The 18,526-nt window shown below is 35.8% G+C and overlaps 2 protein-coding genes and 1 non-coding gene across 3 annotated transcripts; 2 read left to right on the forward strand and 1 right to left on the reverse strand.

The window, feature by feature from the left end:
* Window positions 1–888: 888 nt before the first annotated feature.
* On the forward strand, window positions 889–7,652 carry LOC110926299 (callose synthase 12). The gene is made up of 4 exons (XM_022170048.2): window positions 889–6,405; window positions 6,730–6,782; window positions 7,114–7,189; window positions 7,377–7,652. Exon 1 carries the CDS (start codon window positions 1,089–1,091, stop codon window positions 6,402–6,404), a length of 5,316 nt encoding a protein of 1,771 aa, XP_022025740.1. The 5' UTR covers window positions 889–1,088; the 3' UTR covers window position 6,405; window positions 6,730–6,782; window positions 7,114–7,189; window positions 7,377–7,652.
* Window positions 4,048–4,126, forward strand: LOC118489603. The gene has a single exon (XR_004887620.1). It is a non-coding gene; the product is annotated as a small nucleolar RNA J33 (small nucleolar RNA).
* Window positions 7,653–8,038: 386 nt separating the features above from the next.
* On the reverse strand, window positions 8,039–11,574 carry LOC110926300 (putative ubiquitin-conjugating enzyme E2 38). The gene is made up of 6 exons (XM_022170049.2): window positions 11,347–11,574; window positions 9,505–10,002; window positions 9,354–9,417; window positions 8,942–9,081; window positions 8,549–8,860; window positions 8,039–8,474 (listed from the first exon to the last, which is right to left on the reverse strand). Exons 1-6 carry the CDS (start codon window positions 11,410–11,412, stop codon window positions 8,238–8,240), a joined length of 1,317 nt encoding a protein of 438 aa, XP_022025741.1. The 5' UTR covers window positions 11,413–11,574; the 3' UTR covers window positions 8,039–8,237.
* Between the last annotated feature and the right edge of the window lie 6,952 nt (window positions 11,575–18,526).

Below are 18,526 nucleotides of genomic sequence, written 5' to 3' on the forward strand. Positions count from 1 at the left end.
ATGAAAAGTAGTCGGGCAACCCTTTTGAATAGAAGAAACCAAAATCTATTTTAAACTTTAAACACTTTTCTTTACATATATACAAAAATCTATTCAAATATAAGAGATATTATAATCAAATTTATATAATAACAACAATTAATGTAAACATATACTAAATTTAGTAAATAAAATTTATATGAATATTACACTCACAAGCCTACATGAGCTTAGTAAATAAAACTTGGCTTCCATACCTATATTTATTAAACGAGTTAATTTTTAACCTCAGACTCAATTAAGCTGGATTAAATTTGAGTTTTTAAAGAGGCGATCTCGACTACCTCTCTAGCATTGGATTTAGTTATAAAACTTGTTAAAAAAATAGACATGCGGTCAAGGTTACAGATATACTTAGACCATACGTAGTGGTAAGGGTGAATAATGCCCCCACCTTTGGGCGTTTTCCGCAATGTGACAGTACAGTTAGCAAGGAGCATTATTGGGTGTTTTTTTAAAATGGGTGTAGTGAGGATGTGGACATTATGTTAAAAGAGTGTAAACATTTAAATAAAATAAAAAAACTAACCAAAAAAGGGTATTGGACAAACCTAAAGAAGATAACTGTGATTGGTGGTTTCAAAATTCATCTAGCGTGTTTCAAATTACGCCGGTGTCTTTTTTTTCTTTTACAAAAACACGCGAGAAAACGTCCCAGCGGTGGGGGCTCGGCGTTGTTGGGCATTATTGAGGAGAAAAACCTCAGAATCTTTACCGGGATGTTCTTAGAACCTAGAGACACATGGCACTCTAGTCACTTTGGTCATTCGAGGGTCACATGTGCCGTTAGGACTCTCCCTCAAAACCAATATTTACAATCATACCCCTAAATTCAAATTTCATAAAAAAAAAAACACACACCACGCGCACACGCGCCCACAGTCACCACCTTCTTCTTCTTCATCCTTTCTTTTCTTACATCTGTAATCATATTCCCTCCCTGCACGTTAAACCCTCAGAACCCCCACTCTCTCTCTCATCACACCACACTTTCTCTCTCTACAAATCTTCAAAAACCATCACTCAAATCTAAACAATTCAACTTCAATATGGCCAGCCGGCAGCGTCCGCCGCCGTCCGGACCACCGCACCGGTCACCAGACCACCGTAACTCCACCTACAACATAATCCCCATCCACAACCTTCTAGCAGACCATCCATCCCTCCGTTTTCCCGAAGTACGCGCCGCCACCGCCGCTATACGCGCCGTGGGAGACCTCCGGAGACCACCTTTCGTCCCATGGCAGCCACACTACGACCTCCTGGACTGGCTCGGCTTGTTCTTCGGCTTCCAAGCCGCCAATGTCTCGAACCAGCGCGAACACCTTGTCCTTCACCTCGCCAACGCTCAGATGCGGCTCCAGCCGCCGCCGGACAACGTAGATACCCTAGATCCCACCGTTATCCGCCGTTTCCGACGTAAGCTTCTCAACAACTACACTCACTGGTGCTCCTTCCTCGGCCGTAAATCCAATATCTGGATATCCGATAACCGACGCTCAACCGATAGCCGCCGTGAGCTGCTATACGTAGCTCTGTATCTACTTATTTGGGGTGAGTCTGCTAATCTTCGGTTTATACCTGAATGTATTTGTTACATATTTCATCATATGGCTATGGAGTTGAATAAGATATTAGAGGATTATATTGATGAGAATACCGGTATGCCTGTTTTGCCCTCCATATCGGGGGAGAATGCGTTTTTAGAACATGTTGTTAAGCCGATTTATAATACCGTCAAGGCGGAAGTTGAGAATAGTAGGAATGGAACTGCGCCGCATTCTCACTGGCGGAATTATGATGATGTTAATGAGTATTTTTGGAGTAGGAGGTGTTTCGATAAGCTCAAGTGGCCGATTGATACGGGGAGTAGCTTTTTTTGGGGGGCGGTTAAAGGGAAGACGGTTGGGAAGACGGGGTTTGTTGAGCAGCGGTCGTTTTTGAACTTGTTTAGGAGCTTTGATAAGCTGTGGATTATGTTGGTTTTGTTTTTACAAGCGGCGATTGTTGTGTCGTGGAAGGAACGGTATGCGTATCCGTGGCAGGCCTTAAGGGATAAGGATGTGCAAGTTAAGGTTTTGTCGGTTTTTATTACATGGAGTGTGTTGAGGTTTGTGAAGTCGGTTCTTGATGGTTTGATGCAGTATAAGTTGGTTTCTCGGGAGACATTGTGGCTTGGGGTGCGGATGGTGTTGAAGGTGGTTGTTTCCGCGATTTGGATAGTTATTTTTGTGGTGTTTTATGTTAAGATTTGGGATCAAAGAAACCATGATCGCCGGTGGTCTCCTGCAGCTAACCGGAGAATCGTAACGTTTCTCGAGGCCGGTTTTGTGTTCTTGATCCCTGAGATTTTAGCCCTATCGCTCTTCTTTATTCCATGGATTCGCAACTTTCTCGAAAACACGAATTGGAGAATTCTTTACATGGTCACATGGTGGTTTCAGAGCCGAAGTTTTGTGGGTCGAGGGCTCCGTGAAGGTCTAGTAGACAACATCAAATACTCGCTTTTCTGGATCGTGGTTCTCGCCACCAAGTTTTGTTTCAGTTACTTCATGCAGATAAAACCGATGATCCGACCCACTAAAGATCTTTTAGATCTCCAAGATGTGACATACGAATGGCATGAGTTCTTCGGTAACAGCAACAGGTTTGCAGTCGGGCTTCTTTGGGCACCGGTTGTCTTGATTTACCTAATGGACTTACAGATTTGGTACTCGATTTATTCATCGATTGTCGGTATGGGGGTCGGTTTGTTTAACCATCTAGGCGAGATCAGAAACATGCAGCAATTACGATTAAGGTTTCAGTTTTTCGCTAGTGCAATGCAGTTTAATCTCATGCCTGAAGAACAAATGTTGAATCAAATTGGAACCTTCAAGAGTAAATTCAAAGATGCGATTCACAGATTGAAACTGAGGTACGGGTTTGGCAGACCGTTCAAGAAACTGGAGTCGAATCAAATCGAGGCTCAGAAATTCGCGTTGGTATGGAATGAAATTATTTTGACTTTTCGAGAAGAAGATATTGTTAGCGATCGGGAAGTTGAATTGCTTGAATTACCAGAAAATACTTGGAACGTTAGAGTGGTTCGGTGGCCGTGTTTGTTATTGTGTAACGAGTTGCTTCTTGCACTTGGCCAGGCTAAAGAACTAGTTGATGCGCCTGACAAATGGCTTTGGTATAAAATGGCTAAAAACGAGTATAGACGTTGTGCGGTTATAGAGGCTTACGAGAGCGTAAAACACCTACTGCTCACGATAGTAAAGCTCAACACTCCCGAACATTCCATCATCACCACTTTCTTTCAAGAAATCGATAATTCGATCGAGATAGAAAAGTTTACGAAGACTTTTAATATGCTAATGCTTCCAAAGCTTCATTCACAGCTCATCACACTTGTGGGTCTGTTAATAAAGCCCGAGAAAAACATTAACAAAGTGGTGAATACGTTGCAGGCGTTGTACGAGGTTGCCACACGGGATTTCTTTAAAGATAAACGAAACATGGATCAGTTAAAAGAAGACGGTTTAGCCCCTCAAAGGCCTGTTTCCGGTGGCGGGCTGCTTTTTGAAAACGTTGTTGAGTTACCCGGTTCGGAAAATGAGATTTTCTATAGACAAGCAAGACGGTTACACATGATTCTTACTTCTCATGACGCGATGAATAATGTTCCTGTGAATCTCGAGGCTAGACGAAGAATAGCTTTTTTTAGCAACTCGTTGTTTATGAACATGCCACACGCTCCACAAGTCGAAAAGATGATGGCGTTTAGTGTTTTAACACCTTACTACAATGAAGAAGTTGTGTACAACAAAGAACAGCTTAGAACCGAGAATGAAGACGGTGTTTCGACTCTTTATTATCTGCAGACGATTTATGCTGATGAATGGAAAAACTTTTTAGAACGAATGAAACGTGAAGGAATGAAGTCAGATGATGAATTGTGGACGATCAAACTTCGGGATCTTAGACTCTGGGCTTCGTATAGAGGTCAAACACTGGCCCGCACGGTTAGGGGAATGATGTATTATTACCGGGCTTTAAAAATGCTCGCTTTTCTTGATTCGGCTGCTGAGGTGGACATTCGTGAAGGGTCAGTGGAACTCCGGTCTATGAGACGTGGCGGCAGTGATGGTGGTGGTGGTACAATGGCGGCACGGGGGATAAGTAGAGCCAATAGTACGGTTAGTACTTTGTTCAAAGGCCATGAATACGGAACTGCTTTGATGAAATATACGTACGTAGTTGCTTGTCAGATTTATGGGACTCAAAAGGTGAAAAAAGATCCGCATGCAGATGAGATTTTGTATTTAATGAAAAACAACGAAGCTCTTCGTGTTGCGTATGTTGATGAGGTGGTGGTGTCACAGAGCGTATCGGAGTATTACTCGGTTCTCGTGAAGTACGATCAAGAATTGGGAAAAGAAGTAGAGATTTATCGGGTCAAGTTGCCCGGCCCGTTAAAACTCGGAGAAGGAAAACCCGAGAATCAAAATCACGCCATGATTTTCACTCGTGGGGATGCGGTACAAACAATCGACATGAATCAAGACAATTATTTCGAAGAAGCACTCAAAATGAGGAACTTACTGGAGGAATATCGAAGTTATTATGGTATTCGTAAGCCAACTATTTTAGGTGTTCGGGAAAATATCTTCACGGGCTCAGTTTCTTCACTAGCTTGGTTTATGTCAGCCCAAGAAACAAGCTTTGTAACACTGGGTCAACGGGTTTTAGCCAACCCGTTAAAAATCCGGTTGCATTATGGCCACCCAGACGTATTTGACCGGTTCTGGTTCTTGACCCGTGGCGGGATTAGTAAAGCTTCGAGGTTAATCAACTTGAGTGAAGACATTTTTGCGGGTTTTAACTGCACTTTACGAGGCGGTAACGTGACTCACCATGAGTATATTCAAGTCGGGAAAGGAAGAGACGTGGGTTTAAATCAAGTATCGATGTTTGAAGCGAAAGTTGCAAGCGGAAATGGGGAGCAGGTTTTAAGCAGAGACGTATACCGTTTGGGGCACAGGCTCGATTTCTTCAGAATGCTTTCGTTTTACTACACGACTGTCGGGTTCTTTTTCAACACTCTGATGATTTCATTAACCGTTTACGTCTTTTTGTGGGGCCGACTGTATCTGGCATTAAGTGGGGTCGAGAGTTCCGTTGCAGAAAACGCTAATACAAACCGAGCATTGGGCACAATTCTAAACCAACAGTTCATCGTGCAACTCGGGCTTTTTACTGCGTTACCGATGATAGTCGAAAACTCTCTGGAGCTCGGGTTTCTCGCTGCCATTTGGGATTTCATCACAATGCAGCTACAGTTATCATCTGTTTTCTTCACTTTCTCATTGGGTACTCGAGCTCATTACTTCGGTCGAACGATTCTTCACGGCGGGGCAAAATACCGGGCCACAGGTCGAGGCTTTGTTGTCGAACACAAGAAGTTTGCCGAAAATTACCGACTTTACGCCAGGTCTCATTTCGTAAAGGCGATTGAACTGGGGCTGATACTCACAATTTACGCAGGCTACAGCCCCGTTGCTAAAGGAACATTTACTTACATCGCATTGACCATTTCAAGCTGGTTTCTCGTGTTTTCATGGATCATGGCACCGTTTGTGTTCAATCCTTCCGGGTTCGATTGGTTGAAAACCGTTTACGATTTTGAGGATTTCATGGACTGGATTTGGTTTCGAGGTGGCGTTTTCGCAAAGTCCGACGAGAGTTGGGAAGCATGGTGGTATGAAGAACAAGACCATTTACGAACAACCGGCATTTTCGGGAAAATATTTGAAATCATTTTGGATTTGCGGTTCTTCTTTTTCCAATACGGGATCGTTTACCAATTGGGTATTGCAGCTGGTAGCAAAAGTATCGTTGTCTACCTACTTTCTTGGATCTACATAATCGTTGCCCTTGTAATCTATTCGATTATCGCATACGCACGTGAAAATTACGCGGCTAAGGATCATATATACTACCGGCTCGTCCAGTTCCTCGTTATCATTCTCGGGTCGCTTATAATCGCTGCCATGATTCAGTTCACCGAATTCGAGTTTCTTGATCTGTTCACGAGTCTGCTGGCGTTTATTCCAACGGGCTGGGGTTTTCTGTTGATTGCACAAGTGTTCAGACCCGTTTTGAAGAATACATGGATCTGGGGTACGGTTGTTTCAGTGGCCCGATTGTATGACATCTTGTTTGGAGTGATTATTATGACTCCGGTGGCGTTTTTGTCATGGATGCCTGGTTTCCAATCTATGCAAACCCGAATTTTGTTCAATGACGCGTTTAGTAGGGGCTTGCAGATATTCAAGATCCTTTCTGGAAAGAAATCTAAAGTCGAAAAGCAGTATTGAGGTAAATACTATCACCTGTAATTTGTAGAGTTGGTAAAATGGGCGGGCGGGCGGATCGGATGGATAACAGTTACCTCTTTCATATGGTCAGAACTTGTAACTCTTTCAAATAAAGATTGTTTCGGGTCGGGCCAACCCGCCAGTTTTTTCTTGAATACTATAGAATTAGCACATTGAATAAAATTATAAAAACTTATATGGTCAAAACATGTAACTTTCAAATACAGCTTGTTTCGGGTCAGGCCAACCCACCAATTTTTTCATGAATAATGTAGAATAAGCACATTGAATAAAATTATAGAACTTCTAATTTTGTTTATTGCAGGTATTCAAGATCCTTTTTTGAGAGAAACCTAAAGTTGAAAAGCGAATTTTGAGGTAATTTGTAGAGGTGGTAAAATGAGCGGGCGTGTTGGACGGGTAACATGTAACTCGTTTATATGTTCTAAACATGTAACTTTCAAATACAGGTTGTTTCGGGTCGGACCAACCTGTTAGTTTTTTTTTCTTTTTTCTTGAATATTATAAAATTAGCACATTGAATAAAATCATAAAACTTATATGGTCAAAACATGTAAAACTTTCAAATATAGGTTGTTTCGCGTTGGGCCTGCCCGTAAATTTTTTCATTTAATTTTATAGGATTAGCACACTGAATAAAGCTATAAAAATTCCATGGTCAATGTAATAATCTATTTGTTTATTGCAGGTATATGATGCTGGATGATTATATGAACTCTGTAAAGTGCCAGTTTTACAAGTGCTGCTCTGTTTTGGTTTATTTGGTGAGAAAGCAAAAACTAGTTAGATTATTTGTATATGTAGCTGATTCTATAAAACGGGTTTGGGTCAAACAAGTAAACTTGGGTACCGATCAATATGGGTTGGGTTGACCCGTCCAAGATTTTTACTTTTTTTTATTGACAAAGGGTGATTATAAATATATTTTAATCTTTGCGTCATGGTTTGCAGGTTCGTCGCGGTTGAGGAAGTAGATGATAGCGTAGTGAATTTGTGGTCTTTTGTCTATACCAGTGTTCTATTAATTTTGGTGAAAAGCGCAGTCTGAAGAACATAGGCTATTAATCTTGTGCAGTCTTGTTGACAGACGTTACACCCTAATATCTTGAAACTTTTGTTCTTATTCAACTTAGTAGTTATTTTATCATGCCAGGTTTGTTGCGTTAGAGAACGTACGTTTTCTGTTTTTTGTTGATAGTATTAATCTTCTAGGGTCATTTTGGTGTCCGTTGTACTGTTCAGTCGGTCTTTTGGTGTTTTGTTTGGCCACGGATGGTTTCTGAAAACGACAACCGGCCATTTGGGTGGGTCATCCCAGTTTTATAGCGGATTGGCGATTCGGTTTTGACTGCTTGAATTGATGTTCTTTTATATATATAAAATAACAAAGATGGATCATATGAGAGGGGTAAACCGTAAATGACTAGTCCGGTTTATACACTCGATCTTAAGTTCCAAACCGCTGGCCTAACCAATAAACCGGCAATAGTGAACTGTTAACTGTCTAAAAAGTCCCGATTTAACATCTATATTCATTTCGGGTTTCCTGGTTGTCGGTTTTGACAGGTTAAACCACTAATCACGGTTTCTAAAAAGCTTTGGTCGTTTATGAATTCACGTAAATATTGGGTTATATTTTGTTGATAAAATGAATATCAACAAAAAGTCTGCGATATCAACGTTCGAAAATCAAAATCAACCAAATCCTAAGTCCAAGAATCCGACATGCGATTCTAGTTTTCCATCGTCAAAAATATTTACCATTTTGTGCACCTAGATAACTAAGAGTACCCATTAAACTTGTAACAAATATCAGTTTTCAACACGATACTGGTCACAATCAGTTGCACCAGATCTACTAAAGCTCGAGACCAGACCGTTGATCATCCTACCCACAGCTGCCTTAAACGCCTTTGACCCGCTTTTGTCAACAGGGTGTTCACCATCAATCGTTGAACCCACTTCAACACCGTCCATATAAGCCCTACATGCAGATAAAATCACATGTGCACGGCTACAGAAATGCCCGACAACAAGTTCCTCAAAATACTGCAATAAAACAATGTTTGTTAATCGTTTAATACTAAATAAGTAACGCTAATTAAAAAGATGTTAAAAGATACCTTTGGAGGTCTCCTAAGTGTGTATATCATTGTTTTCAACGATAAAATGAACATATCTTCATTGTAACTCTTGGATTTCTCGTCACCCGCAACTCCAGGATACATATCATCATATCCCGGCTCATTAAAGAAGGGTTTATCGTTCAAAATCAGGGCCTGAATCGACACCAAAACTTGAAGCATAGTTGAGTTATTCGGCATCCATTTCTCACTCCCGTGACCGGTCCAGGTGTTGAGAAGGCTAAGGCATACTTTCCCATCGTCGTACAAGTTCGGGTTTAGCCGGAGCCCACCAGAGTAATAGTAAACCATCTAAAACCCATAAAGCCAAAAGTCGAAAAAATTATTTGATATATTGCAAACAACAATAGGGAAATTTATATGAGTGTATACCGGGGGGGTGTCTGGGTAGGTAGGAGGAAAGTGAACATCAAACACAAAAAGACCATCGTGATACGGGGTGCCTGCGGGTCCTACGATCACAGCCCTCAAAAGATCCATTCTTGATTCATATACCCTCACAAATATAGTATCTGTTAAAACAACACATAGTTACATGACGATCAACACATGAAGAGCTTTTACGATACAACTCTAAATGTCAAAACTAGCAACAACTTTTGACACAATCGCTATCATCGCTATTTGTCACTATGACCCATATAGCGACACTACGTCGCATGGCTACATAGCGCACTATAGGGGTCGCTATAGCCGCTATTAACTACTATGATCACAAGATTCTATTTTATGTGATTAATGGAAGAATTTTAGGTAATTAGCTTAAAAGTAGAATAGTACTAACCTGGTAAATCCTTCTCTAGTATTTTCCACTCGTCTTGAATTTTCTTTGTCCATGTCTTAGGTGGCTACAACCAGAAACAATTCAACAAAAACGTAGATATTAACAAAACATTTGGTATTTTAACTTGCTATTTAATGTTCACAAAAGTTACCTGTTGGCCTTGAAAACCAGCATTATTAAAGTGATGATCAGAAAAATCATCAACAATATCGAACGACTTGAAGTTTTCAAACTTTTGCTTCACTTCATCTTTCGTTTTATCTTCATTTTCAGCTCCAGAAGTTGATATTACGTTTGGAAGAACGGATGAACTGCTTGATGCAACGTCGTTGCTTGTGCAAAAGGGGATATTTGGAATTTCATGATCATGGGTTTCGACAGGAGGATTGATTGGTTTAGCACTTGTGACGGGTTGAGGATCACTTAACCACGAAAAAGATGCTTCGACTCCGGGTGGCAGATCAACGTTATCAAACTGAGCTTGCATGCTCAGATAATGTGCTTCGTCGTCTTCTTTGGAGTTTTCGGACATATAGTAATCACCGTCTTCATCATCATCAAATTCAACCATTCCGTCATCGTCATCAAAATCTTCTTCTTCTTCATTTTCGTCACCATGGTCTGACACATTAGCAGGCTTCACAACATCCTGCAAAAACACTTAGGTTAACAACTTGAATACATTGATCATTTTCAATGGTCCAATGTTCAGTCTACCAAATTTTGGGCAGATTCCGGCCAAATTTCGACCAAACCTTATAAATTGCCGCCAATTACTTAAAAAAGTGGGTCAATAAGAGGTTAAAATATGTCTACTTTAATAAACTACATATAAAATGTATGTGTGTGTATATAACTAAAATTACATATAAAAATCCCAATCCGATTAATCGCTAGTCGGTACCCCACCGACCGACTAGCGCCTAGCGATTCCTACAACACTTCCAACACACTAAAGCAAATTAGGTTCACATGGACACATAATTCTGACATTTTCAAACTATAATCCTCTGATTTATAACTGAATATGCAGTTAACAGAGTTTTTAGAATATAAAACCTTGTTGAAACTTGATCAAAATTCCTGCCATTTATTCGCTTAAAAACCTAATATCAAATCAGCAGAATTTAAAAAAGACAAAACCAGACCAAAAACAAATGAAAATTTCTATATTAATTTGCTTAAATAATAATTTAACACAATTCAGGGAAAACAGAACCATTTTATAAACCAATCAAAACTTGTGCCATTTATTTGCATAAAATTAACCATCAATTTCTATTCAGCAATCCGATCACACTAAAGCATAAATCGAGCTAACATGAACCTATAATTCTGACATTTTAACACTTCAATCCACCCGCACACACGCAACAGAAATAAAATTACTAATCCAACTAACAGAGTTCATAGAAAATAAAACCTTAATCCTAAAAAGGGGTAGCGGCAGCTTGTTGCCCGTTTACCAACCATCTCGATGTAAATTCATAATACTGACAAGAATGTTAAGGAGATTTATGTAAAAAAAAAAAAAATCGGATTTAAAAAAAAAAAAGGGATCATAGTTTCTGCCATTAATTTGCTTAACATCAAATCAACACAGTTTCAAAACACAAAACCAGATCGAAAACGAATCAAATTCTCGGCCATTAATTTGCTACAAACAGTAGTTATCCGATCACACTAAAGCATAATATAAATTAGGTTTATGTGAAAATCAATCAAAATTCCTGTCATTATTTGCTTAAAAAATCTAATCATCAAATTAACACAATTCAGAGAAATCAAAACCCTATAATTAATAAAATAACAAAACTTCTGCCATTGAATGAAACATGGATTTCTGTTATAGCTATGAACACTGTATCATAAATTAGGTTATAATTCCGACATTTTGACACTCAACATAACAAGAATCGAGAAAATAAAAACATCGATGGTAAAATCATACGACAAATAAGAAGAAACGAAGGTGTAGAAGTACGATCGATACCTGATCGTGTGTGGTTTTGTTTGCGATTGAATCATCGGTGTCCTTTATGTCGATTTCAACTTCCATTGATCGAATAATGTGAAAATTCGATTTGATTTGAGAAACCCAGAGGAAGAATCAGTTGTATAGCTGAGGGGAGAGTCGGAGAGAGAATGTTTGGGTACTTCTTGTAATGGCGCCTAGCGTCAACCCCACCATAAAACAATGGGGGTGTTAAAGGGGGCTTGAGTTTGGGCTTTTCTTACTAGTCGAAATGAACTGATTAGACTTTTGCTAGTGCTCGGTTCATTTAAAAACCCAACCGAACATTTTTCCAACCGAGCCAAAGTCGAACGAGCGCCTTTCGATCTAAGTATTTTTCGAACGAACGTCGAGCGAGTATCAAGCGTCACATAACAAATAGAAAAGTGACGATGGGGATGTTAGTTTTTAGAGTAAAGTGCAGTTTTCGTCCAAAAGGTTTCATCTAATTAGAACACAAGTATAAATTTACGAAATAACAAGGACTAGAAAAATACTCAATTGGTTCTACCGAGATCATCTGAGCAGAAAGATGCATTGTCGATCGATTAAAGCATACCTTTGATCTATGAGAAGTTTAAAATCGAATGAACCGATTGAAGCAAAATCTTAGGGAGTTGGCGTCTTGGCGACAGAGAATTTGAATAATTGGTTGATGCAGGGTTTTAATTAGGATTATGTACTTCTAAATTGAATGGCGGGTTGACACTTGAGTATCGATCGACGCTTCACATTTTGGTATTTTGACATTTTGACTCAATTACTTTGGATTATTAGATAATTGACTATTGACATCGGCCTTCAATTCTATAATAATATGGGCTCTAGTTGTATCTTGGACCAAACATTATTAACATGCACCTCTAGTTATCTTGTTAATATATATATATATATATATATATATATATATGACAAAGATCCGTTAGGAACCACCCTTTATTGCGAGAACCGCGAGAACCAATGTGAACACAACCAAAAATGCCTAAAAATAGCTAAAAAACACACAAAATTATTTTTTTTAATAAAAAATCACTACTTTTAGTAGCAAAAAGAATTTTTTTTTTTTTGCTACTAAAAGTAGCGATTTTAATATAAAAATATTAAAAAAAATCAGATTTTTTTTAGGTTTTATGGGGGTTTAGTTTTTAGCATTTTAGCTTGAGGGGTGGGGGTGGGGGGGTTTAGGTTTTTGAGGGGGTGGGGGAGGGGGGTTTAGGGTTTTTTTTTTTTTTTTTTTTTGGGGGGGGGGGGGGTTTAGGTTTTTGGGGGTGGAGGGGGTGGAGGTTAGGTTTTTTTAGTTATTTTAGGTTGTGTTCACATTTGTTCTCGCGGTTCTCGCAATAAAGGTGGTTCTCGCATGAACCTTACCCTATATATATATATATATATATATATATATATATATATATATATATATATATATATATATATATCTGTGTGTGTGTGTGTGTATATGTATATATAGAGGAAGGTTCTATGCAGAACACTAAATATTGCGAGAACATGCAGAACAAAATGAATCACTCATTTTTTCAATCCTAAAACCCTAAAGAATAAATGAAAATATTATAAATGTAAGATTTATTGTTTCTCATACTAGAATTTAAAACAAAATATGAAAAATCTTCTGTTTTTAAATAACCTCCGCACATGTAGGTTATGTGTAGGCTAAAATAACTACATGTATGTAGACTATGTGTAGGGCAAAATACATAATTTTTTTATGTATATATAATACACATATGAATGTAAGAAACTTAAAATTTAAGAAATATGAACCTTAAATCCTAAAATTTAGTAATTTAGAGTTGTTCTTTTTGTTCTCACAATAATTAGTGTTCTATAATGATCTTTGTCCTATATATATATATATATATATATATAGGGTCGGGATTTAGAGAAAACGGTAGAAAGTGTGAGAACGGTGAGAACGCTTATCGATCGTTCGATCAAAACAATCTATGGACTACATTGGCGCGGTGGCGTTTTCGTAAATAACATCAATTTTATTACGTGGACGCGCTTCATTAAGGGTAAAAGGGTCTTTTGACTTCTCCACACAAAACGCCATCTCATGAAATAAAACGCAAAAACAAAAATCACAGACCATTCCCAGTAAAAACGCCCCATTATATATAAAACGCCAAACTTAATTAGAGTAAAATCCCGCCAAAAAAATCCTATATATAGAACATCTCAGACCTTCAATTAAAAACACACACAAAAACCCAAACGCGATATTTCATATATCCCATTCGCCTTAGAAACGCCAAAAAACTCAAACATCAAATACCTTCTAACCCAAAACGTTTTTTTGAAATTCAGTTTGGTTGTCTGTAAAGATTTCGCTCAATGAAATGGACAAAATCCTTAAGTGAGGATGTTGTCCATTTCATTGAGTAAAATCTTATTGACTAATCCTCAACTTCCATCCAATTTATAACGTCAAAACATACAAAAACATTATTGAGCTTTGTTGTAATAAAGTTTAGCTTTATGAGGTGCACAACATTGTCAGTTATCTTTCTTAACAGAGGATTAACAATGTTGTCCATCTCATACAGCAAAACATTATTGATTTTAGCATGATCAAATTTTGAGGTTTAAGGTGCTCTTATTTCGTGGCGTTCTTTTTATCGGTAAAACGCCAAAAAAGTTAAAAAATCAAACATCGTTCATTGTGAAATTCAAGATTGTTGGCTGAAGGGTCTAAACTCAATAACATTTTGCTGCATGAGATGGACAAATCTTCAAGAAAAAGATGCTGATTTCAGACTGTGTGCTTCCAAACAGCGACACATAAAACTACTTGAAAAAAAACAAAATGAATCATACGAAAGTCGAACCAGCCAGTTAACATGATTCAAAAAAGAAGAAAGAGACTTGTGACAATGAAGATTTGGAAGATCAATTGTTTATGTATTCTTGTTTTTATTTTCCTTTTCAGTTGATGTGTTTCAAAAAGACTACGACAATATTGGAAAAAAGAGTTCACGACGCTACAAAAATGCACATCCGTGATTCATCAACTTGCAACCGGTAACTTTCCTGAAGAATATGATGAATATTCAGTTATGTCTTCTAGGGCTTCAAGTGAATCTCTTGATTTTTTTTTTCGCAATGCGATTATTAAATTATACGGTACAGAGTTAGTACAAAAATTGACTAGATACGGCATGATAAGTAATATATGTTTAATTATATTTTGTGTCACCATATACATACTCATCATTAATTTAAATATTAAATTCATTTAAATAGAGAAAAACACAAACTAAATCTGTACACATGTTATTGTGTTTTTCTTGGGTTTTTATATTTTTGAATAAATAACAAAGTCAAATATAACGTATCTCTTTTAAATAATATCATCGTTAAAAGATTATTTGATATTTGATACATTCAAAGTAAATATAGTATTGATGGGTGAGAATCAAAAAGTACTTTTGATTTGGATAGAAAGCAATAATAAAACAACATGTGACAAAGAAAAAAAAAATAAAAGGAAGGACATTTTAGTCTAACATAAATCAGTCTCATATAACCCTAAGCCAAACAAAATCCATCAGAACCTTATAAGTTCATCCAACTCCTACACCACCACCACTCCACCACCACTCGTAACACAACCTCCGGCGACCTCCGCCACTGGCACCGCATGCCTTGTCTCGGTCAGGGGCGGATGTATTATATATTAAGGGGTGGCGTCCGCTACGACTTGGCGTTCCGACGGTAGTGTAAAATTAGTGTAAATTTTGGAAAAAATTGACGTTTTTCGATTTCGTTACCGCTTATTTATAAAACGTTACCGCTTAACGCGAATCCTAAATTCGCCACTGGTCTCGGTAACCAGGGTGATAAAGTTGATAATTTGTGTTTGGAAAATCTTTAAATGCATTAGTCATCGAGTTCTAAACATCCATGTTTCCATAATGCCTTTTATTGAATTTCACATGCGACCATATGCACCAATAGAAGGATTTTCATTTAAATTCTATCATTAGCGATATCTTATAAGGGTGTGACACCTAACATAATGTTTTTACTGATACGAAGCACCATAGCTTTATATATTAACCATCTTAAATTAAAAACTAAAACATTTATATGATAAACTGTTGTCTTTTAATATTTTTACACATTTTAGACCACTTTTTATTCAACTTGATTGGTTTAAAAGTTGAATAATTTATTCAAAAACATTTGTCAAGTCTGTTTGTTATAATAAAGATTACTCATTACATAAAAGTTTGATTGTATAAAAATACTTTATGTTCATTTAAAAAATAATATAAAAGCTAAAAATTAATGATTGTAATTAATAATTAAAAGATAAAACAGAAATATTAGACCATAGGTAATGGTTAATGCCCACTAAGGGGCATTTTTTACCACATCATCATCATAATGCCCTTTTAAAAAAGGTGTAATGGTTAATGCCCATTTCATTTATTACTTTCTATTATTTTTTTTCTCTTTGGGCATTATTATAGAAATGCCCCTCACTCTTCATACCCCTATAATGCCCATGAGTAATGGTGTAAGGGCATTATCAAAATCTTTCATGCCCTTATAAAGCCCCATTACATATGGTCTTAGGTAATTAATGTTTTGGGTAATTAATGTCAGCCTTTTCTCTCTTCTGCCTACCTTTCTCTCTCTCCTGAAAGGTTGACTTTTGGGTATATTTAACACCACCATTTAAAAAAGGATACATGGTGGAACTGTATCCTAAAGGCTAGGTCCTATATCCAATTTAGTATAGGGCAGATATAATCCTATATCCAATTTAAATGGTCGAATGTAGGGCTGGCAATAGATATTTGTGTAAAACACGATTAGACCTGTTTATTGAAAAAGTATACAACGTGATTTTTTTATTTTTTAAAAATAAATATAATTATGAGGTTAAGATCCATCATTTCTTCTTCTTGGTACATAAAATGTAAAACTGTGTTATAAACATGAGATATAAAGTAGTTGAACGAGTTGTATTCATGTTTAATACTTGTGTACACGCATCGTTAGAGACCTGTTAAACCCGATAAGACACGATTTACCAGCCCTAATTAAGTCTACCATTCCAATTTTAATTGCTAAAGGCTAAGTCCTATATCCAATTAAAAAAAATCCATATACGTATCACTTATAACATAGATTTTTAAGAATATAGGAAACCAATGATCTCTTCGGGGGTTAAGGGAGGTGAGAAGGTTTGCTTCTTTTGGAGGTTTTACGTTTAAATCCACGCAAGTAAAGATTTTAATACTAAATTGGTAATACTAACTACTAACCCGGTTAGCAATGTCCTAACCGTATGCCGTTAAAAAAAAGAGAATATAGAATATAGGAATATATTTACCCTATATTAATTTACAATAAATCTTCCCCTCACACATTAACTATTCCTTTTTTCTTTGACTTTTGACATTTTTTTACTCTTCAACTTTTAACCTTTTTTGTTTTTTTTAATCTTTTACACATTAATCTCAATAGTTTTCATCTTTTACATAATGCTCGTAGTTTTTATCTTTTACACTTTTAACCACATAATTTTCATCTTTTATATATTTGTCACAAATATTTTTTATTATCAACCCTAACACTTTTCCACTTTAGTCCATATACTTTACATTTGTTACAAATTTATTGTTTTACGCTTTTTTCTAAATTTTGCGAGTTAATACGCCGCAACGCATGCGCGTGGTTCAACGTTTTACGTCTATTTTTTATGGTTTAATGGCTCATTCGAAACTCGCGGGTCCTAAGCCGACTTAGTTATTTTCTATGTTTTACTTTTTCGGTCAAATTTTTGCGAGTTAACACATCGTAGCTAGGATGCGTGATTCATCATTTTTACGTTTCTTTTTTGTTCGGCTTAACAGTCCTGCCGCAAAGCACGAGTCATAAATACTAGTTTTAAATTGAAATATATTAAAGAATGATGTGAAATTGAGCTTAACGGATAACATTTGAATTAGTTGATATAATTAAAATAAAACTTTAAATAAATATAAATATAAACAAATTAAATGTATATATAAAAAACCACCTAATACATATAAAAAAACCACTAAACAACACAACTAAAAAACCTTTAAAACAAATAATTACTATTACTATTACTATTCATTTAGTTTGTCTATTAATAGTAAAATATATAATATAATATAATATAATATAATATAATATAATATAATATAATATAATATAATATAATATAATATAATATAATATAATATAATATAATATAATATAATATAATATAATATAATATAATATAATATAATATAATATAATATAATACAATATAATATAATACAATATAATACAATACAATACAATACAATACAATACAATACAATACAATACAATATAATACAATACAATACAATACAATATAATATAATATAATATAATATAATATAATATAATATAATATAATATAATATAATATAATATAATATAATATAATATAATATAATATAATATAATATAATATAATATAATATAATATAATATAATATAATATAATATAATATAATATAATATAATATAATATAATATAATATAATATAATATAATATAATATAATATAATATAATATAATATAATATAATATAATATAATATAATATAATATAATAATTTTATGTTGTTTTTTTCTTTATAATATTTATTTTGTAGAGTTTACATAATTTAAGACTTTGGGAATCCATTATAAATTATATATTATATTATATATTATATTATATATTATATATACTATTATATATTATATATATACTATTAATAGACAAACTAAATAAATAGTAATAGTAATAGTAATTATTTGTTTTAAAGGTTTTTTAGTTGTGTTGTTTAGTGGTTTTTTTATATGTATTAGGTGGTTTTTTATATATCTTATATAACTTGTGTTTGTTTTTGATCCATGTAAATCACGTGTCGGTATTTTTTTGGTCATATAAAGATTTTTTTTTCTCTATGGGTTGTTGTAACGAGTGTAGGTGGCGTAACAAAACAAACCAATACCGATCAAATTCCCAATGTGTTGGTATATTATTTTGTCATATCATGATTTTTTTTTCTCTATTGGTTGCTATAACAAGTGTCAATACCGAAGTTAAACGAACTAATACTCACCCACGGTGCAACGCGAG

The sequence above is a fragment of the Helianthus annuus genome, chromosome 17, assembly GCF_002127325.2.
Source record: "Helianthus annuus cultivar XRQ/B chromosome 17, HanXRQr2.0-SUNRISE, whole genome shotgun sequence".
Lineage (NCBI taxonomy): Eukaryota > Viridiplantae > Streptophyta > Magnoliopsida > Asterales > Asteraceae > Helianthus > Helianthus annuus.